Here is a 24,334-nt window from a genome sequence, read left to right as displayed (position 1 = left end):
GGAAAAGGTGTCCTCTCAAATACAAATATTTCTGGCACCATATTTCTGACATCTAATCTTAGATTAGTCATCGCTACTTTATCCTCAGTTGTCGCGACAGCGCCGGCAGCTTATCGGGGGTTGGGTGAGTTGTCAGCCGCGAGAGGGCGCTTCATACTGCACGTGTCGGCAGTGATGCCAACCGTAGGGACATGTCCCTAAGCATAGGGACTTTTCACTAAATTTCGCCCGCGTAGGAACGTAGGGACAGATTTTGCCAAATGAGGGAAAACGTAGGTACTTTTTTCAATCTCGGTAAATGACATTTTATGAATTAGTTTATCTGGATACTTTAGCGAAGAGGAGAAAAAAGAACTAACTAACAAATCTCCATCAGAATTTTGGAACATGTTATCGGTTACCAAAAACTTTCAAGGCAAGTTCCTTTTTGAAAACATTTCCACTCTCGCGAAAATAGTGCTAACATTGCCACATTCTAAAGCGGAAACGGAAAGAATATTTTCAATGTTAAGTGATACAAAAACAAAAAAGGGAAATAAAATGGGACCAGAATCGTTAAAGACTGCAGGAAATACAGCATCACCAACCAACATCTATCTCTGCACAGCAGCAGCATGTATGACTTCAAATAACATAATCAACAGTAAACGACTCAATGTTATTCATTAGGGGTGTGCGGGATCCTTTACTTTAAAAAGTCGTTAATTCTCGACGTTTTCTGCCTTGTAAGTTTCTGGAACTTATCGAAAATTGTAAGTTTTTATTCTAGAAATGCAAAAACAATCACTTAAAGTGAAAATGACTTGTAAAATTCGAGATTTCCAGTGCTTCGGGAAATTTCGAACATTTCCCATCCCGAAAATTTTCCGACTTGGTCGGGAAATTGCAAATTTTTCAGTCCCGAATGTCGGGATTTAAAAAAATTACCGTCCCGATCCCGTCCCGACCCAAAAAATTCTGTCCCGCACACCCCTATTATTCATTAAGGCAAGAATTTACAATACCGGACCCTTCTGTAATTTCTATGCTACGTCTTATACTCAAAAAAGGTAAAGTGCTCCCCTGTGCTTAGCACCACGCCATGAAGGCGTATAGGGGGTGTGGGGGTAACGCCCCACACTTTCTTGATCCGGTCGTGATTGGGGGTGATGTGATCAGCATGACGCCCCTGACCGCCTTTACCCCCCAGGGTTTCCCCCAGGTACCCATGTTATTCAACGCTGGGTGGGCGCCGGGGCCGCTTCCATCGTTAGAAAAGTTCCCACGAAATAATTATTCGTGATGATTTATCTCAAGTTAACATGTTGGGGTGAGGGGAAAAAATGTTAATTAACGTGTAGAAGTTGTAAAATAAGCATTTCAATTCTCGCAATGATTCTCCGTATACAAGTATGGTAGCCATATTTGTTGATATGAACAAATTACAATTAGTTACGCTGTCTACAGCGTTGCCACACTGTTGATTTCATACTTGGAGAGCATGGATTGTGTAAGAATAGCGGAAGAGAACAGTAAAAAAGTTGTTAATGTTATACAGATTGTTAGGTGGAGTGTGCAGGAGGGCTAATTAATAAACTTATTCATTTCAGTATATTGCCCAAAGAACATGCTTACATGTGACAGCGACAATCACGATGTAGAAGAACTGATTTGATTACAGGTAAATTTGGCAACATTACATCAATCATAAAATTGCAGGATACTAAAATGGCGTCTTCGATGATGTTAAAGTGCTACGAAAAAAATATTTTTTATCGGTTCGTAATCACAATTACCGCAAAACCATTCAGGAATAGCCCCACTGAGCATTCTCGGTAAGGTTAGGTTAAGTTAGGTTAGGCAAACATAGTTAAAATTTGGGCTCGAAAAACGGGTAGCCCAACAAACCATTGACGGATAGCCCCACGAACCATTCAGGTACAAAAAAGGTAAAGTGTTCCCCTGTGCATAGCACCACGCCATGAAGGCGTATAGGGGGTGTGAGGGTAACGCCCCACACTTTCTTGATCCGGTCGTGAGTGGGGGTGATGTGATCAGCATCACGCCCCTGACCGCCTTTACCCCCCAGGGTTTCCCCCAGGTACCCATGTTATTCGACGCTGGGTAGGCGCCGGGGCCGCTTCCAGGTACGGTTAGGTTAAGTTAGGATAGGCAAATGTAAATTCGCTGCTTCATTAATTGTGGAAGCACCGAGCAGAAAGATTTGGTAAGTAAATGTGTATATTTTATCTTCTGTTTTGCATGCTCATGAGGTGATAATTTTTTTAGTCGCTTTACTTGGCGTAGGGACATTTGGTCAGTTGTAGGGACATTTTGACTACGTCTGTAGGGACATTGCCGAAAAATGGTTAGCAACACTGTCGGCTACCAGACGTCAGTGTACATTCATGTTCACTTCTGTTTGCGTTTATCAGTTACGCGTGTTTTTTATACTGTGTTATTGCTAGTGCTAGTGCTTTATTGTGTGTTAATTGTTATTCATTCATTAGTTATGTCGTTAAACAAATATAGTCTTGAACAGAGAGTTTTTATGTACGATAATTACGTAAAAACGAATTCTTGCAGAAAAGTGGTCAGGGAATTACGATAGACAGGATCTCTTGAACCTAAGAAACGTGTTGTATTGCTGTTAAAGGAGGTCATTTTCAACATCTCTTATAACACAGGAGGTTAGTGATCATCATTATTATTACTTTTAAATATAATTTTACGCTTTCGGTTTGCTTTATGCGCCGGGATGCTGTCTTCCCTTTCTGACAACTGACGATAAAGTAACGATGTCTAATCTAAGATTTTCTGTCAGAAATAAGGTGCCAGAAATATTTGTATTTGGGAAGACACCTTTTCCAGCATCCTTGCGACAAGGTACGTGCTTATTTCAATTGTAATTGTAACTGTAATTGTGAAAAGTGGAAACATTACAAAACAAGCGGTTTCTGTTACGGACTTCCTGAACGCAATTTGCCGGGACCTGTTGCATGAAGAGTCTGCCGAACGGCCGTCACGCTGGCGGTGAACGACTGAAATAACCTCCCTGTATATATATGCAATACCTATACTGCGGGCCCGGCACCCACCCAGTGTCGAATAACATGGGTACCTGGGGGAAACCCTGGGGGGTAAAGGCGGTTAGGGGCGTGATGCTGATCACATCACCCCCACTCACGACCGGATCAAGAAAGTGTGGGGCGTTACCCCCACACCCCCTATACGCCTTCATGGCGTGGTGCTATGCACAGGGGAACACTTTACCTTTTTTTACCTTTTTATACTTCTCCAGCTCCCACCCGTTCCACACCAAAAAAGCCATTCCATTCTCTCTGGCCCTCAGGGGACAGCGCCTGAACACTTCACCCACCTCCCGCCAGAATTATAACCTCCGCCTACACCAGGCCCTGGTTAACCGTGGATATCCCTCCATCCTGGTCACCAAGCAAATATCGCGAGCTGCCTCACATACCACTACCACCAAGAAACCTGCTGCTACCAACCTACCTGCACTCATCACCCAATATCATCCCCACCTCAACAAAATCAGGCACACACTGCACTCTCTTCTCCCAATTCTCCACAGTGATCCTGAAACCAAAAACATATTTCCCGACAAACCCAAAGTGGTTTTCAAATGCCCCCCCCCCCAACCTCCAAAACATCCTGGTCCACAACACTCCATCACCACACATCCAACACCCCCCTGTCCATAAATGCAACCGCCCCAGGTGCAAGACCTGCCCCATCCTCATCACTTCTCACACCCTCCACGTGCACACGGCCACTGGCAAATTTACCCTCCAACCCAAAGGGACCTGCTATGCCTCAAACCTTATCTACATCCTCACCTGCAACATCTGTGGTGATTTTTACCTGGGGGAAACATCAACGGCCCTCAACCTCCGCATCAATAACCACTGCTCCTCCACCCACAACCTGGACTTCACTGTCGCCGTCCACACCAACCACCACAACATCAGTTTCAACGACTGCTTCCGGGTAGCGATCATCCATATCCTTCCCCAACCAGACAACACCTCTGTTCGCAAAAGATGGGAGAGGGCCTATATATCGGCCATGAGTGCAACCACTCCACCAGGCATGAACAAGGCCACCCAGTAATGCCCATCCCTCCCAACTCATCCTACACACTCACAGTTTACGACGAGCCTGGTGACGAAACAGTGTTTTTTTCGTTCGATGCAACGCTGCTTCTTCGATGGAGACCTAGCAACTCTGCAGGGCCCCAACTTCCGGTTCCGTCTCTTTCTCCTCACAACGATGATGCTACGAAGTTAGCGAAAATTTTTAATTTTTCTACTGTCCAGTGAGTGTTTCCTTTTACCTTCTTTGATACACACCTGTCAGAATTCAAACTAAATTGTTAGCACTAGGGATGTGACGAAGCTGAAAATTCACCGATACCGATGTACTCACCGATAATTTTTGGAACCGATGCCGATATTTAACCGATTCCAATACACAAGGTTATTAAACAGAAATGGGATGTTATTTTCAGCATGACAAAAATATATTTGCTATGTACATTTCTATTGCATATCATATGTATATACATGGGTCATTCCATGCCAAATGAACCAATTTTAAAATAATTGGTTGCATGACAATTTTAGAAAAATTTCATTTTAAGTACATACGTTTGTACCAGGTGGTTATAATTAAAGTGACGGTGTTCAGAGTGGTACAGCACGGGCTGTAATGAGAGTAGCAGTCTGAAACTTCGTAGATATGATAATGAAGCAATGTGCTCGCGAATTATGCAAAAAAAAAAAAATAGTTCCAATTCTCGCCACCAGGGTAAAAAATGGCGCTGTAAGCAGTCAAAACGTGGAATTTTCCGTAACTCTGACGTCAAAGTCGGTGACATTGCCTAACCATTGTGTGAGCTCCCTGGTTGTTGTTGGTGACGCTTGTTGCTTTTTTTTTCCTTTAGTGATGTGAATGTTCGCCGAACATTAAAAGTTTGATTTTTCCCGTGTAAAAAGCAATGGCTATTGCGAAGAAAGACCGTGCACTGCTAGTGAAGTTGTTTTACCAGAATGGGAGCAATAGTAACGCTGCACTGCGGAAATATCGCCAACAGAAAGGGCTGAGAAGAGGGCCCATGTCAATTAATGGGCTGAAGAAGATGATGAAGAAATTCGAGGAAACAGGTGAATTGGGTGTTGCACCAGGGAGAGGAAGGCGGCCCATCCCCGTGGAAGTTGTGGACGAAGTTGCTGTAGCTGTAGCTGACCGTGCAGCACATGCCTCAACTTCTGCAACCAGTGCTAGAGCTGTGGCACGTGAATTGTCACTCCCCTGGTCAACAGTTCGCAAGGTATTGCGGTGCATTTTACACTGGTATCCCTACAAGATTCAAATTGTGCACCAATTGAAACCCCAAGATATTCCACAATGCCGTGAGTTTGCCCATCGGTTTTTGGCACGCATGGAAGTGGATGACATGTGGCCGGGGAATATTCTGTGGACTGACGAGGGGCATTTTACTCTGGTCGGTACAGTGAATACTCAGAACTGTCGCATATGGGGTTCCACTCGTCCACATGTTGTGCAGGAACAACCATTGCACTCAGTTTACGTGACTGCTTGGTGTGGGTTCACTAGCTCCTTCATTCTTGGTCCGTTTTTCTTTGAGGAGATGACACCTCAAGGGCCTGTTAGGTGTACAGTGACATCTGCACGTTATAGGGACCTCCTTGTGCAACACGTGATTCCAGCTTTGCAAGAACGGAACTGTGAACACACCACCATTTTCATGCAAGATGGGGCAACACCACATGTCGCTCGCCACGTGAAAGATTTGCTGCGAGAAACCTTCACTAATGACCGCATCATCTCTAGGCAGTTTCCACATGATTGGCCTTCCAGATCCCCCGACCTTAATCCATGTGACTTCTGGCTGTGGGGATATTTAAAAGATCGTGTCTATCAGGGACATGTCCGGTCTCTGCCTGATCTGAAAGCTAGCATACAACGACATGTCGCTCAGATTTCACCAGACATGCTGCGAGCAACTGTCGATCATGCCGTGTTACGAATGCAGCATGTTGCTGAATTGGGAGGCCATATTGAACAGTTCTTGTAACCATAGTTCCTAATAAACATGCCAGAATCATTGTTCTCGTGTGTTTGATCTTTCCTGCCTATTTCCTGTAACTATACCACGTTTTGACTGCTTACAGCGCCATTTTTTACCCTGGTGGCGAGAATTGGAACTTTTTTTTTTTTTTTTGCATAATTCGCGAGCACATTGCTTCATTAGCATATCTACGAAGTTTCAGACTGCTACTCTCATTACAGCCCCTGCTATACCACTCTGAACACCGTCACTTTAATTATAACCACCTTGTACATGTCTCTAGATATGTAAACCAATGTTCAAAAAAATATTGTCTTTAGTTCTACTGGGGCAGCCATTTTTCCCAACATGGCGCATGACTTTCTTTGCTCATTTAGCACTTTTCAGAAACTTTAATATCTCAAACATCATTAGAGCTAGAGACTTGAAACAAAATTCACTTTGTAGCTAATGAAGTATACTTTCTTAGATATTCAAGTATGTTTTGCTTAAAATTGCATCGTAACTATGAAAATTATGGTGGAAATTGTGGTAACGATAGTTAAAAAATTAGATTTTTAAGACCGATTTATTCAATGAAGGGGTTTAGTCTAAGGTTTGATTCTTTTTTTCATGTGTAGATCTGCCTGGAGGGTGTCTGTAAATAAAATATCAGTGGCAAGAAATGCACATGGGCTCAAACATGGCCGTTCATTGAATTTTGACAGTTTTCAGGGTTAAATATCTCAGATGGGTCCTCTTGAAAAATTCTGAAATTTGGCACAAAGGAAGCCCTGCATGAACCTAACTCACAGTAAAAATCTCAACTTTTAGATTCAACTCGTTTTGGTCAATATGAGGTAACATATGCCTACTAATTTCTGACATTGCAAAGTAAGGTTAAACAACATCCCATACTTACAATAATGATGCGTCATTGCAAAAGGTTTGATTTATTAGGTACCAATGACCAGTTGGTATTGTCAGCTCCAAAACTGAGCTTCCACCCACATTTTTTTAAATGTAGCAGTACATGCAGCTTAAGATAGGCAGTGGCATGCCCAGGAATTTCGAATGGGAGGGGATGGGGGTTACATATACTTTTTAAGAATAAAGCCCTGTCTTTGCCACATTATCCTGCCTTTGACATAATTGTTTATGGAATACTAGGCTAAAGGTATTGGGTTATGACCCCCACCAAGCCCTCCTTTGGCACTCCACTGAAAGTAGGTTATTTATTTTGGAGGGTCAAAGCTGGTAGAATATACGTATATATATTCCTCAAGAAAAGACATTCGTTGAAGTAGATGTGAGTCATGCATAGCAGAAGATTCAGAGACATGTTTTGATAGGATGTGAGGCAAGCCTGAAATTGATCTGTGCATGGACAATCTCTGCTGTCATTCTTCCTTTGCCTAATGTGCCGAGAGAGTGACTTGTAAATGATCGTTATCTGTGACTGGAAATGGAGTGTTCTGTAGAATGTTTAACTGGAGAGGACTGTCACAAATACACTTTTGGTAAGGTTCCCAAAGACCTAATTAATATTAATGAACTCAGTGAAAATGATAAAACACTTCTTAGGTCAAGACTACAGGTGATGGCTTAGAGACAATATGCAAACACCATTGAAAATAGATTTTTATATGGTAAAGTATTTTGTGATCTTTAGAAGTACCACTTAAAGAAAAAGTTAAGAAGGGAATTTTTAAAATCAATTTGGATCATATGGTAAGGCAAAAAAGTGTCAGGTAAGCCTTATACCAGTTAAATCAATATGCCTGATATGTTGGAGTAAAATTTTCATATCTGGAGAAAGTGACTCACTTAAATGCCAGAATGGAAAGTCATTGTGCCAACACAAAAAACTAAAGGAAATGCATGAAGTCTGTTCTGTTTTTTATGTCTCTCATCTTTCAAAACTGAGGAGGCTGATTGCAGAAAAACAATAAAGTGCTCTTGCTCGGAAAACGATTCACATCATACAAGGAGTGCAAAGGAAACTGGAAAGTTGCTTTTCACAAAGTATTAGAACTGAAGAAAAGGAAGGCAAGTGTGACAAGCCTTTGATTAGCCAGTACAATCATATGATGGAAATTATAAGAAGAAAAATGTAAATTAGCGAAAACTAATGTTGAAAAGGTCAGAATCATCAGTTTGATTGCTACCACTTGGTCAAGAAAAAATATGTGTGATGAATTGAAAGTTTCTGATAATTTACTTAGGAACTTAGTGAAAGAACAAAGAATTCTGCCTGATTTAACAAAAAGAATGAATAGGAAACTGGAGCTGACAACACCAACTGGTCATTGGTACCTAATAAATCAAACCTTTCGCAATAAGATTTCGCAGATTTTCAATTGTCATACCTTGCAATTTCAATTTCTGGTAAGTCAAGTATTAAAACCTTATGTTACTATATTTTATGAGCCTTTATTTAACCCAAATTTAAAAAGGAAAAAGAAAAGACTTCATTATTGTAAGTATGGGATGTAGTTTAACCTTACTTTGCAGTGTCAGAAATTAGGTAACATACGTTACCTCATATTGACCAAAACGAGATGAATCTAAAAGTTGAGATTTTTACTGTGAGTTAGGTTCATGCAGGGCTTCTTTTGTGCCAAATTTCAGATTTTTTAAAGAGGACCCATCTGAGATATTTAACCCCGAAAACTGTCAAAATTCAATGAACGGCCATATTTGAGCCCATGCTGTAAAAAGAGTTGAATTTCTAAGCACTGATATTTTATTTACAGACACCCTGCAGGCAGGTCTACACATGAAAAAAAGAATGAAGCTTTAGACTAAACTCCTTCATTGAAAAAATCGGTCTTAAAAATCCAATTTATTAACTATCGTTACCACAATTTCCATCATAATCTTCATACTTACGATACAATTTTAAGCAAAACATACTTGAATATCTAAGAAAGTATACTTCATTAGCTACAAAATGAAATTTGTTTCAAGTCTCTAGCTATAATGATGTTTGAGATATTAAAGTTTCTGAAAAGTGCTAAATGAGTAAAGAAAGCCATGCACCATGTTGGAAAAATGGCTGCTCCAGGAGAACTAAAGACAATATTTCTTTTTTAACATTGGTTTTGTTATCTAGAAACATGTACAAACGTACGTACTAACAATGATTTTTTTCTAAAATGGTCATGCAACCACCATTGGATCGTTTGGCATGGAATGACCCACATATATATTCTCAAGAGATCCGAATGTACATTTGCATCTACAAAAGATGGTTATGTGAACCTTTAAGAAGAACATGGATTCTCAAGAGATTTAACATTAGTACATAAGCAGCTCTTTGAAATGCAAAATGAATTCCTGTTTTTAATGTTGGAAATTTACTGCTGCCAGATTCAACTTCAGAAACATGACTTTTGGAAGCACTTCAGGAAGTAGCCTACTTCTTCTCTTATCACAAATATGTTCAGCAACACTGAACACTCAATCACTGAATACTGATGAAGCAGGTATGCCCAAGTATTTTCTCACCACTTGCTTCAGGTTTGAATACTCACTTTTGAATTTCCAATACAACAGCAGATCCTGGATCAGCAATGTACTGTTTTATTTCCGATTTTGAGTGAGGTTGATCCTCTGAATGAGAGTTTGCAATAATTTTATTACAAAAACTCTACAATAATGATGAATCATAACCTAATTTTCAATATCTTTTACAAAACTAAAATGTAAAACTTATTAGAAGGTAAAACTCTAGTATAATCTGTACCGGTTTAAATATCGGATTTTTGCCGATGCCGATATGTCAATTTCTGCCAATTTTCATACATCTGTAATCGGCGTCAGCACATCCCTAGTTAGCACAGTAGGAAGCTACGGTTCTATGATGAAAAGGAATCACATATAAATGTAATTGAAATAAAGAAAATATTTCTTTATTATTCCCTCTTGAGGTAGTGTATGTCTTTTTCATATATTTTAGCATGCATCAGTTCTAAATCTGATTATACTCAAAGCATCCTTTTGAGGTATTGTAGCATTTGTAAGCTTGCTTGTTAATGGAGATGAAAGTTACATAAAGTGACACACATATGTTCTACATCTGGATGTGATTTAGCCAGATGCTGAGTTTTGAAAACTGAAGATCAGGATTGTAGAAAACCTGGATGAAGAAAGTGCCATATTGAGTATACTCAGATGTAGAACTGATGCATGCTAAATTATAAAAACAAAGACTTACTCTATCTCAAAAGGAGATAATAAAGAACTTTTTTCTTCATATAAATAACATTTATATGTTATAAATGTTCTTGTTAACAAATGCATAATTTGATGCTGTTGTAACTTGTGTTATTTCTTGTTTTTTATCAATATAATTTGCTTAAAAATATTTATAATTGTTTGAGCATAAACACTATTCATCAGCATATGTAAGCTGGTATTCCTTTTCAACATATATCCGTAGCTTCCTACTGTGCTATAACATTGATTTGAATTCTGACAGGTATATACATAAAATGATGTGCCAATCAAGACTTCATATTTAACGGAGGGCATTTATCAAAGTGATTGATTAGTGAGATAGATTAACTGAATTATGTTCTCGATATTTAGTCTCTCTGTCTGCATCTCACTACCTTTTCATCATATTTATCATTAATAGTCTTGAAGGGCTCTTTCACATGAGATATTACATGACTATGTCGGTGTAAAAAAAAACAATTGAAGGTGATGTAAATAAAATTTTGGTTGCCATATTCTCAAAAATGGGTTTTCATTTAAATATATATATATATATACACTATTTCTCAATAAGTGTACAAAATTTAAAAATTGGATGCCAATGGGATCCACAGTTATGGTAGATTCAGGTTAGGGTGAGTTAGGTAATGCCTGATAATGTATTTGATAGACAAAATGCTATAGTTCGAAGGTAAAAGTAGAACAGAAATGAAACACAATATTGTTTGAATTAACGTACATCAAGCTGATATTTGCATTCCCAGTTCTTATAAATATAGGGTAACTCAAAAGTCTGGTACCATAGGCAACTTAAGCAATAAATGTAAAGAGGAAAAAGTTGCACCGTTCAAGCGTACACTGATACGAACCTAATGGGTAGCCAAAAATGCCACATGCTTTGCCCAGAATACTGCATGTCATCGCAGTACCATAAAGTACTGGGTAAATTAAGAATTGATGTAGATAATTACATGCAAAGTAAACAAGTAAAAAAAAAGTGAATGTGACATGAGCAGTGGCACAGTGTGTAGTGTAGCCTGATTCTCATTTGTGCATGTTTATCTTTTTCTAGTGCTCTGGGGAGGGAAAGGAGAGTGCTTGTCACATGTCCAAGTTTTTTCTACTTGTTTATGCCTTTTTGTGTTTCAGTTAATAATAACATATGAATGGAAGTCAGAGCAAAATGTAACTGTTAAGCTCCAATGATTGTTTCACAATAATATTTACAATAATGAGCAAGTACTGGTGGCAAGGAGAATATCCCTGTATGTATGAATTTTTACCTGTAACACTTCTCCAAATAGTACAGCATACACTGTCAAACTGATTCCAATTATCATGGATGATAAACAGCCCACAGCTATGAAATGCCATTCCTTAGTATGCATACACATTAGCTTCCTTAATGTTACAACCTGTGGCATGTCCTGCAGAAATACATAGGAATTTATACGGAATTAGAATATAAAAATACACAGCAACTGAGCCTGGCTTGGCTTCAAACTATGTAATATAAAAATAGTAAAGTAGTTTTAGAATTGTTGCTAGTTAAAATGTTCAATTTGTAACTACTGAACTTGAATATATCCAGATTTTTGGAAGAAACGTTACAATGCAACAACTGTGTACTTTGTAGTGACATTATTTAGTATGGGGGAAAAATTTAACTTTCATGTGAACTTTACATGGGCATGGTATACTAATAAAAAGTAACTGAAAAACACCTACCTAATATTCTGACATTATAATAATCAGATGCTATCGAAAAAAAAAGGAGAATAAATAGACAAATAATGTAAGAGGGAAGGAGGACCATCAATCTGATTAGAGGGTATGGGGAACTTCTCTGTGAAGCTTCATTGTGTATGGTGTAGAGCATCAAACCTAACTAGAAGCTATCACCATTTAATCTATGAGTTCCAGGTTCAATTTCCAATGGAAGCACATTGTACAGTGACTTGAATCCCACTTTAAATTGTAGGACCAGTCCCAATTACCTTATCTCAGCATGAAGTGGACTAACTAGTGAATGCTTCCAGAAACAAAAGTAAGAACTATGCAACTTTAGTGTGAATGTTCTCATTGATTTAAATGGACCAATGATATTTTGTTGTTTTGCATTTGGTTATTTAATATGTCACATTTATTTAGGTTAATCAGAATGACAAGTATGAATGATGATTAGATTACCTCAAGCTGATGAGTCTGTGAACTGACAACATCATAACAGTCTTGGTTAGAGAGACCTGGCTTCAAGTTCAAACATACCTTTCTACCAACTGAATACCCATTAAGCAAGCCAAAGTTAATGTGCAGTAAACATTCCCTTTTGCAATTTCTACATTTGCATAGTTCTAATTATACACAAAATAATGCATACCTTATCAACATTCATTTTCTGAGGATATGGCAATACATGTTGGCTTTTAGGGAGGAAAACAGGTACTGGTCTTCTGTGCACCACTATCTTCTGTAGCTTTTGTGTTCTCAAAATAGATTTCTGATCTTTTAGATGAGTTAAAGATGATCTTGAGCATGTCTGAGAAATCCCTATCGGGACAAAAATGTAGTTATTTCTTCCTGATACTCTCTCAGAATTATTATTATTACTACTACTACTGTGAACTCATTTTTCAATTAGGCAATTAATGTGGTGTTAAGTATTACAAATTTCAACTTAAGGGGGAAAAACTGTCATTATTCCATTTTCAGGAAAGGATTTCCTGAAATTTGGGATGCCCAAACAGTCGCAAAATTCCCATTATTCAAGATGGAACATTTCACAGTGCAAAAACGGCAGTTTTTCATGCCAGAAACTCAATGGTGAGATTGTGGGGTAGTATCAAAATTCAAAATTCAGAAGAGGTGAGAAACTCAAAACATTTCCCATACCCTATCATTAATTAGAACCATAACAGCAGAAATGTAGAAGCAAACAACTTGTGATACTTATTAACCTCCACTGAAAATTCTAAATAATTCCTGGGTGAGGATAAATGAATGTAAGTTGGTGGTGCTTACATTATTCCAGAAGGTCTTTAATAACCCCTACTAATAGCTGACCATTAGGAGTATGTCAACATACACAGACTAATCAAAACATACGTAAATCTATACTTAAGATAAAGGTGTAATTATTTTTCATAATACACTAATGAATTCAATGAATGTGTTATACAATCCCGTATAATACATACATTGATTATTTTATTACATCTTTCAATGTGAATCAGTTTAATCTAAAGTATAGGCTTATAACATTTAATGCAATGTAATAAGAGAAAACATCTTATTCAACATTCAATCAATGTAGTACACAAAAGATAACAGCTATTTTATTTCTTACATTGCATGCACGTGCAAACACAACACACAAATTTTAATGAATCCTTATAAACTACTCTCTTACCTGGAGAAATGTAGTTGAGATTACCATGATCTTGTAATAGTTGCTTTGTTTTAGTCATATCAAAAATGATTCCTTGAGGTAAGAGTATACTTTTATCAGCAGTCATGATAACCGAGGATAATCTGGACACAAAGATTATTGATGAATTCTTGCACTCCTGAAAAGTAGGATCGTATTTAAAATTTGGACTGACATGAAATGTTTGTAAATACAGAAAACTGACAATCTATCAATCTCATATAAAATTGTAAACATACAATGATGATTTAAAAAAATAATACACCTCCTCAGTGAATGTAAGTGACTGTGTCTGATGGGCTATAAATTTGATTTCTTTCTTTTTTTTAGGGGGTGGTACATCTTGGATGAAGTATTTATATCTTTTAACTAATTTTATCCATGCTTTGATCTTTTACCATGTCTTACTTACAAACCTTTCGATTCATTGATTTGCTTTATTTTACTTCGCTTTCTTGTGCCACTTTTGGCTAATTTGCGAAGATGGGAATGAGTGATGATATGATGAAATTGATGAATGGACACTCACGAACATCCATGCCCAGGCTGGCATCGTAGCACGATTTGCTGACAAACCTTTCAAGACATGAGGAAGGATTTGAGGTTGGTATGAGAATTTGGATAATATCAAGGAAGTATGCATGTTGTGACGATTTCTTTCAAAATTTATTGATAAAATTGTACCATCATACTTCCAAAAACCCAGAAAATATTTTACTTCAGTCCAAATGTTTGTGACCCATCTTGTTCCTTCCTCGGTGCTGGAAAGTAGTAGGAATGGGGAGGTAAGGGATGTTTCTGATTCCAATCAAGTACAAATATTGGTAATCAACAGGGCTCGAAAAATCCCGGTCGCCATGACGACTAAAAATTTCAGCCTGGCGACTGTGATCTTATGCTGTAATATGTACGAAATTTCGATGATTCTAAGTTCAAATTGCAGTACAGCGTAAGTTAGCAAATGATTTTTTTTATCAACGTTGTGACCATTGAATAGAGTCCGTAACAATTTCTTACCCTTTGTCCCCCAAAACCCCATTTCCTGCTTTCTCAAATGATTTAGTGATGTTTTGAATACCGTGATGCTCATCATCTTGTACAGAGTGTTTCAAATATCGCACAACCCAAAATTTGGAAATGTATATCATGAAAACCGTAAGATATATTTACACTGGTTTTTCTGCATTATAAAGCCTCATCCATTGAGATATTTTTCAATGCTTAAAATTATCAGTACACTCCATACAGAAAATTATATAAATTTATAACTGGCAGAAAGCAGCATTCAAATTTTTCCAGAAATGAACTTCTGAGTAAGAAAAATATGTAAGAAATTATTGAAGGGTCATAATTAGACATTTGATGACTGATGCCATGTCAGTCTGTCATTTGCGACAATCTATCCCATCTTGTTATTGTTTTTATCTTTTGTTATCTTTGTTTCTACTTTATGTTGTTTCAGTGTAAAATGGCCAAATAACACTGTATCTGAAACTCTGAATAAATAAATAAATAAATATTGGTCATGTGCAACATTTGATGAATTTTTGACTGGCGATTTTATGGGTTGAGTGAAAAGTGCCATTCTTGGGACATATCTCCGTATATGGCAACACTAGCAGGTCGAAATATTGCCAACAGTCGCATGCAAGATGTGTCTAAGTATTGGCTATACATTTACGTTAAAAATCGTAAATCAAAATTTTGTGCCGAAATTAGACTCTTGAGAGAATCCTAGGTTACCCCTGGGGCACGTCAAGTATCTGAGCGCTCAGCGAGCAACATGATCGCTCAGCTACTTGACGGCCGAATAGGAGTTGCTCCACGAGCGCTGCTCACTTGATCGCTGAGCGAACTTGAACCTTGCTCACCGCAGGTATAAGACACAGAATATATAGTTCTTGGGTTTCGGTCTCGTGAGGCAAAAGGAAGAAGAGGAAAACTGTATGAGGATGGCGGTGGTGGGGTGGCGAGCTGCTAGTGGCTGGCGTCCAATCAGGAAATATTTATGATGAACTGAACGGCTTGCGATATAGCGTAATTAGAGAGAAAGTTCAAGTAACAGAAGGTGATGTAATATTCCAGTTTTTGTAATTGTATTAAAATGTAAGTGTTGTTTATTCCAAATAATAAATACTAAATAAAATATACACCGTCGTTTTGGAAAGTTGTACAAGGGTGTGAAAATGAAAATTTCGACAGTTTTGTTCACATCAACTATTCCATAATTAAGAGTTTTTCAAACACCGAAATCTTGTCCACTCAACGCAGCCACATTCATCACAGATTATTCAAAGGCACTGATATTTTGATCAATGAGCAAACTGCGTCAAGTAAATGATCTGTCTGCTCAACGAGCGAAAATCTTGCTCTGCGAGCGTCGCTCAGATACTCGACGGGTCCCAGGTTACATTGAATTCTCTTCGCCACAGTGCCTGGTTAATTCAGCATGGCGTATTCATTGGAGCAGTGCATGTGCATTGTTGAAGAGTATTTCACTACTAATTCTTACACACATGTGCAAGAGGTTTTCCAATAAAAATGCCCTGCTTCTGCTGTACCTCACATGGCAACTGTTTTACAACCAGTCAAACACTAACAAATGATCCCACAAGTAGTTTAAGAGTTGGTATTTATTGTTGAAAATCAGTTCTCAGAGGTTTTCAGCAAATTAACAATGTTTTTTAAAATAATGTAATTGCTTTTATTTAGATAAATGCTAACATAAATTGATGAACCCAGTGACAGCCTACAGGATTAGTTTAGTGCAGAAAAACCGGTGTAAATATCTCTTACGATTTTCATGATATACATTTTCAAAGTTTGGATTGCGTGACTTTTGAAACATACTGTAGCATGCACAATTGCTAGTACGTGGTTTCCTGGTGCCTGATATTCAGAGCTGGCACCTAGATTTGAAAACAATTTTTCGAGCACTGGTAATCAATATTCTACAGATCCAATACACAATTAGAAATGCTCTATGAAAAACCTAAACAGTTCATTCATCATCTTATTTAATGTATATAACTATCTACCTGCAAGGGGTTTTGCCTAATTTACTTTGCAAAATGAGATGCGGACCCTTCCTTCTTAAATATGAGAACATTAGGAATTATATCTTAAGTGACCATGAAATTTAATTTCCAAATGAAGAACAGAAATATGCTGATCTACCCAGAGATTCGTTAAGTTAGTACAGTCCTGCACACCCCAGTAATTGTCTAAATGCAAATACTGTAATTCTGATAAAAAGGCTTATTAACAATAATCATAGAGTTTCTAAAAACAATATTACAGAGTGCAATTTGATTTAAGTGTTAAATATACAACAATACCATCATTAGCTTTAGAATATTTTTATCATGATAATTAGAATCCTCTTACATAACAAACCCTTTCAAATGCAACAGGTCAACATAATTCATTGAATGTGTCTCCTTTAATTATTAAACATTTTATTTAGGTAAGTTCATTTTCCAGTAACTTCACTTTATTTAAGAATAACATTAATTTCACTTAACTGTACTGAAAAAGATCGCATTCCACATATGACACAGAGTACATCTAACTACTACAAATTTTTTAAAAAAAAATCATCAACATCATCAACCTATTAAACAAAATCGTACAACCATCAGGAACTACATTCTTATACGTGATGTAGACATGAAACAACTCTACCTCCTTGGATCTGAATAGTTTACACTATACAGCCAGGAGGTCAAGTGAGACACTGAAAACATAGGGTCTGTAGACCCTTACTCTCTACAAGGTATTGACATGTAGAACCATCTACAGATTTTTATAAAAAAAACTAATCAACATATGTAGTATAGGAAGCTTTAGCATCTTCTATCAGCTATGCTTTACTCAACAGCAATTGACAGAATTTAAAAAAGAATCAAGATATAGGAGGCTTGTTAGCAAGAAGATTAAAACAAGTATATGCCTATGCTGACAATATATTAATAATGTCCAGAACATGGCAAATGTTGAAAGATACCTTCATAAAATTAGCAGAAGATTCAAGAAGAACTGTAATAAATAAAATATATGAAATGCTCAGGAAATCCTGTAATTGAAAGATCAGTTAAAAAGAAAATAAAATTAATGCTTTTAAATATGTAGGTCCAGTAGTAAACATTAACAACAAAAATGAAATCAAAGAAAGGATAGCAGCAGGCAATTGAGTTCTTAAGAAAGGAAGTTGTGATGCAATATTGTTGAGCTGGCTAAAACTCTCAAATACTCATAGCTAGAGAACTGGAAGTTCAGGCATTTATTTTCGTTAAAATAGGCAGGCAAAAAGGCATTTATAATGTGGTAAATAGGCACTAAAAATGAAAAAAAGGCAAAATAAACCGAAAAAAGGCAAAATAAACCGAAAAAAGGCACATTTAGAAGTCGCTTATTTTTATGTATAATTTCTGGCAAAATGTTAAAATCTAAATTGGGAAGAGCATTTCAATTTTCTCCGTCTTGATTGCACATAACTACAAGGTGCTTTCTAAGTTCTAAACATTCATTGATAGTCGTCTGTCAGAGAGAATGTTTTTCATAATAGAAAATGATCTTTCTACTTCGACAGAAGTTATTGGAGCATACATATAACAAGCTAATGTAGCTGGACTCATTTTGGTAACAGCATTTTCACCTTTTAGAATATCTGAAATTGTTTTCAATTGTTTCAAGTCCTCATTTGCACTCACTACCCGTTAGTACTTTTCCGCAACAGCTCACCCCTTTCCTCATGGCACTTCCATCATCTGCTGCATAGATTCCTCGAAGATTTTCATGGATGCTATAATTGTAATTGCCTCTGGCAATGCACCATATAGAAAAGAAAAGTTAAAAATTGTACTTACGTATGTGAGTATAGTGCTCTTATTGTAGAACGACGTTTCAGAGATTGACTATCTCTTTCCTCAAGTTCGTATAAAAACTAAGTACTTGGCATAGTACTGCGTCAAAAATGTAATATGAGGATTGTGGTTAAGGGTTGGTTAGGGTACATTTAAAATATTAAGTTTTTGCTATTAGAAGTACGTAAAAACCAAGCCGTTCCCTAATAAAACTTGTACAGTAGACCTATTCACAGGTAAAAAAGTTAAAAAAGTTAAAATTCTAAAAAACCTGCATAAATCACAATGCAACCTGCAGGTTTGGCCTTTCCTACCCAACTGTGCTTATCTATCCACATGAAGGTCAATTCTCAACGAATATTTCCCCTCCCCTTAATTTTCTCGTTTCCCCTTATTACGTCACAAATCCAATGTGAATTCACGTTCCTCTCTTGCAGCTTGCATAACTTCCGGAGTGACGTGGAAACCGATATTGGGTTCAATCTTCCAGGCTTTATCCCATTTTTTGAGGAAATTGATCCACCCTTCTTCCAAATTTCCTTCGTCCCTATTAAGATTACTCTTCCCCCCCCTACAAATACTCGCTGTTTCATACATGTTTCTTCCTAATTTCCTCCCCTCTTTTCTGATTACCTCTTTTTTTGCGATTCTATGCCCACTTTCCAAAATATGTTCTGAGAGACCCGTTTTGGGAACTTTTTCCCTTATGTCCTTTTCATGTTCGCTCCATCTTTTACCCATATTTCGGCCCGTCTGTCCTATGTACTCCTTCCCGCATTGGCATTCTATTCGATAAACCACCTTCTGTTTTTCCGGTATTTCCCTAGTTGTCTTTCCTTTCTTATAATCGGTGAAGTATTTTTCTACATTCTTTGGTGCTTTCATCCCGCAAACGATTCCAAAATCTCTCGTTATTTTTCCGATTTTTTCCGATACGGATTGATGGTAAGGGATGCCAACGTACTTTACCCTCCTATTTTCGATTTTTTCCCCTTCTTTTTGATCCCCTTCTTTCCTAATAATTTTCCGTGCTCTCTCCGCTATCTTATCCATTTCTCTATTTGTGCATCCATTTTTTAATCCTGTTTTTCTTATCCACCGAATTTCGTTGTCTTTTTCTTTTTCATTATTGCATAGTCTACCGGCCCTAATAAAAAAGTTAAGGAATACGTTTTTCTTTGTTATTTCGGGGTGCGCCGATTCCTTGTTAATATATAAGTTCCCCGATAGGGGTTTATGATGTACTCCTGTTCTAATCCTATTCCCTTCTTTCAAGATACTAAGATCCAGGAAATTGATTTTTCCATCGCTTAAGTTTTCCCTAGTGAAGTTTATTCTTTCGTCTTGTTTTTCTAATTCTTCAAAAACCTTGTTCAGTGCTACCCCCTTTCCTATAATCAAGATATCATCAACGTATCTCCCATAATATTTAATACACATTCCTGTTTTTTCCAAAGCTGCCTTCTCAATGAAGTGCATAAAAATGCTCGCTACTATACCCGAAATGGGGTTTCCCATCGCCAAGCCTTCTTTTTGTCTATAAATACTGTCATTGACATAGAAAAAGTTATATTCCGTTACAAGGTTATACCATCGTACATATTCCGAAGCAGTTAGGATGTCTATTCCTTTTTCTAACAGCCACCTTAGTAAACAATCTCCCGCCCGCCCCCTCGGTACACTTGGGTATAAGTTAACAACATCAAAACTACTTATTGTATCCTCGTCATCAATTTCCAGATTTTCTATACATTCTTTAACTTCTATGGCATTCCTAACGCTATATTGGGTGTTCTCATTTACCTTCCTTATTCTTTTTACCAGCAATTTTGCTAGCCCATATCCAGGATGTTCGTATGTTGGTATAATAGGTCTAAGTGGTATGCCTTGTTTGTGTGTCTTAGGTATTCCAAAAGCAATTGGTATGTTGCCAACTTTAATTTCCTTAATAAGGATTTTCTTTTCGCTTGTGCCCAATGTAATGCTTGTCTCTACCCCTTTTTTGATCTCTCTTCTAATCTTATTAACCTCTTAACTGGGTATGACGTAATACTCCGTTCTGGCTCTACTGATTTATAATGGGCATGACGGGATACTACGTTCTCATGTTCTTACTGCTGATATCTGTTGTGTATGACGAGATACTTCGTACAATTACTTTCTTCTTTGTTTCACCAGATGGCTCTGACTTCCAGACTGTTGTAACCGTTAGAGTTAGCGGGAAGCAACGAACACAGCCCGACGTTCAGTTCTATCGCGTATGCAATAATGGCTCAGGCAAATCGGAAGCGACGGTGTGTTTTTCCTGCTGAGGAAATCCGAGATATATTGTAGTTGTAAATCTCGCATATTGTAAAAAGTACAAGAAGGACCAATAAAAGAATAAACAATACCTAAATGGTATGCCATGGAGCACAGAAATATTAACTCAAATATTGGTTTACGAAATTCATCAATTTATCAACAAAAATTCCCAGGGCAGATTGGGCTTTCGACGAGGAAATTACCCAGTTAAGAGGTTAATAGGGTCTTTCTCTATTTTCTCAAAATCGTTACCTTTAAAGCTATCTTCTAATTTTTGGTGATATTCCTCTCTGTCCATGATAACCATCTTGTTCTCTTTATCAGACCTAATTAGAAATACGTTATTTGCCTTCACCCATTTTCTTACATTCTTTAAATCGCATCTTAGGTTTTCGTTTACTTTCTCTTTCCGTGTTCTATCTCCCCCTTTCATGTTCGTTTCCTTTTTAATTTCTTTTTGCAAGTGTTGTTCTACAATATTACGTATCCTTTGTCTAACCTCAGTTTTATCCTCCCTTTCGTCAATAGTTGTTACGATCGTTTCTGCTGCTATTATGAATTCCTCTTTTTCAAGTTTCTCTACCCCTATTGCAAATTTCTGCCCCTTGTTCATAATCCTAATCAACTCTTTAGGTGGTTCGTGGGTGGTTAAATTTAAAATGTTCTCATTATTTCCCCACTCCTCTGTTTTTGTTTCTTATTCTCTAGATTATCCTTCCTATTCAATTTTAATTTCATCAATTTCCTCTCTATAGTATTACTATCCCTAAATTTGGCTTTATCCACAGCTCTAAAGTGTCTCTCTTCAATGCGGTTCCACGTCACTTCGTCTAGTTCCCCACTAACTTCCAAATGTAATCTATAGCATTCCTTATTAAGACGTTCGACTTGTCCATGAGCCTCCCTAATACATTTCCCTAGTATTTTAAACTGTATTTCTTGTTTTTGTTCAATCATGCCTACACTCAACGGTTTATACCCCCATTTTAAAAAGTTTGGTAAAACCCCCATTTTCCTGCATTGTTTTAAAAATCTAATCCTGATTAAACCCTTATTCAACTTAATCCTCTTATTTTCTAGTGCACGCACTTTTCTCCCCGTATCGGAGATCAATAGCATTTTATAGGTTTGTCGCGTGTTACTCACAAATCCAGAATATAGAAAATAAGAGGATTAAGTTGAATAAGGGTTTAATCAGGATTAGATTTTTAAAACAATGCAGGAAATTGGGGTTTTACCAAACTTTTTAAAATGGGGGTATAAACCGTTGAGTGTAGGCATGATTGAACAAAAACAAGAAATACAGTTTAAAATACTAGGGAAATGTATTAGGGAGGCACATGGACAAGTCGAACGTCTTAATAAGGAATGCTATAGATTACATTTGGAAGTTAGTGGGGAACTAGACGAAGTGACGTGGAACCGCATTGAAGAGAGACACTTTAGAGCTGTGGATAAAGCCAAATTTAGGGATAGTAATACTATAGAGAGGAAATTGATGAAACTAAAATTGAATAGGAAGGATAATCTAGAGAATAAGAAACAAAAAACAGAGGATTGGGGAAATAATGAGAACATTTTAAATTTAACCACCCACGAACCACCTAAAGAGTTGATTAGGATTATGAACAAGGGGCAGAAATTTGCAATAGGGGTAGAGAAACTTGAAAAAGAGGAATTCATAATAGCAGCAGAAACGATCGTAACAACTATTGACGAAAGGGAGGATAAAACTGAGGTTAGACAAAGGATACGTAATATTGTAGAACAACACTTGCAAAAAGAAATTAAAAAGGAAACGAACATGAAAGGGGGAGATAGAACACGGAAAGAGAAAGTAAACTAAAACCTAAGACGCGATTTAAAAAATGTAAGAAAATGGGTGAAGGCGAATAACGTATTTCTAATTAGGTCTGATAAAGAAAACAAGATGGTTATCATGGACAGAGAGGAATATCACCAAAAATTAGAAGATAGCTTTAAAGGTAACGATTTTGAGAAAATAGAGAAAGACCCTATTAATAAGATTAGAAGAGAGATCAAAAAAGGGGTAGAGACAAGCATTACATTGGGCACAAGCGAAAAGAAAATCCTTATTAAGGAAATTAAAGTTGGCAACATACCAATTGCTTTTGGAATACCTAAGACACACAAACAAGGCATACCACTTAGACCTATTATACCAACATACGAACATCCTGGATATGGGCTAGCAAAATTGCTGGTAAAAAGAATAAGGAAGGTAAATGAGAACACCCAATATAGCGTTAGGAATGCCATAGAAGTTAAAGAATTCATGATTGGGAAAAGAGAGACGCGGTAGTATATAAATACGGAGAAACTAGTACTCACTTTTATCCGCGAAGCTGTTTTTTCTTCTTTTTCCATTAATTTCAGTGGCCACTGCCACCATCCTCGTTGGAACTTGCTGCGCTGTTGCTTGGCGTGCATCTTTTGTTCGTAGTTCTCTGGCTGCCGTTAGGTGCGCTGCTAGGTGCGCTGTGCATCTTGGTGCGTCGTCTGCTATTTCCGGGCGATAACTGCTGCAGTAGTGGAATCCAAGTATGGTGCGCTTGCCCGCTATCGATGTTTAGTTCGTGCGGGAAGTGCATTATGGCGTGCGTTTCCTTGATTTTGGTGTCTATGAGCGTGTGGGCAGGGTGTTTGACTCGAACCTTTTGAATTTTATGACTATTGTATTTGATATGTCTAGCAAGACCAGTAGTGGGTTGGGCTTTTTTCGCATCTGCTAGGTGTTGTTTGGATTCTTTCATTGACAGATCTGATGGACCTGCCGATGTAATGAGCCTTGCATTCACACTCTGCATCATATACACCTGGGTTGTCAAGGGGGGAGAGGAAGCACCGTTTGTGCTTGTTCAGTTTATCAGTTATTTTGGAGTTGGGTTTGTGCGCTACTTTGATGCCAAATGGGAGAAGGGCTTTGGCTATGCGGTTGGAAGTGGTGGGATGGTAGGGGAAGGCAAACCATTTATATTGGTCGCTGGGGGTTGGTTGTGGCTGGGTTGCTTGTGGATGGGTTGATTGTGGTAGGTTAGGGTGTCTGACCTGTATTTCTGCCTTACTGCACCAAGTGGAAAGTTGTGATTCAGTGTAGCCATGTTTCAGGGCTATTTCTGTGATGGTGGCTATCTCCTCTCGTAGATCCTCTTCCTTGCCACAGTAGGAGAAGGCTCTTCGATAAAAGTTTAGCCACACATTGGCTTTTTGCTTAGGGGGATGGCTAGAGAGAGCATGTATGTACTGGTTGCCTGCATCCGGTTTTCTGTAGACGGTGGTTGTGAATTTGTTAAGTGCACGGCTGATGGTGATGTCCAGGAAGTTGATTTTACCAAGTTTTTCATGTTCTACGGTGAAGTTGAGCCTGGGGTGGATGCTATTTAGTTTGTTCACTAGGAGGTTGAGTTCTTCTGCCTTTTTGTA

General features: G+C 37.8%; 1 protein-coding gene across 1 annotated transcript in view; it reads right to left on the bottom strand.

Annotated features, from left to right (window-relative positions):
• LOC145986955 (ATP-dependent translocase ABCB1-like) overlaps positions 1-24,334 on the bottom strand; it is a 149,543-nt gene that overhangs the window by 46,252 nt on the left and 78,957 nt on the right. The window contains exons 14-16 of the mRNA XM_083121419.1: positions 13,704-13,860; positions 12,675-12,844; positions 11,578-11,721 (exon numbers count right to left, since the gene is read on the bottom strand). Of these exons, the coding sequence (XP_082977545.1) occupies positions 11,578-11,721; positions 12,675-12,844; positions 13,704-13,860 (471 nt within the window). The remainder of the gene's footprint in view (positions 1-11,577; positions 11,722-12,674; positions 12,845-13,703; positions 13,861-24,334) is intronic.

This window comes from Lepisma saccharinum, chromosome 4 (assembly GCF_977018435.1).
Source record: "Lepisma saccharinum chromosome 4, izLepSacc3.1, whole genome shotgun sequence".
NCBI classification, from domain to species: Eukaryota; Metazoa; Arthropoda; class Insecta; order Zygentoma; family Lepismatidae; genus Lepisma; species Lepisma saccharinum.
The sequence above is the reverse complement of the archived record's forward strand: the minus strand, read 5'-3'. Positions and strand labels throughout refer to the sequence as shown.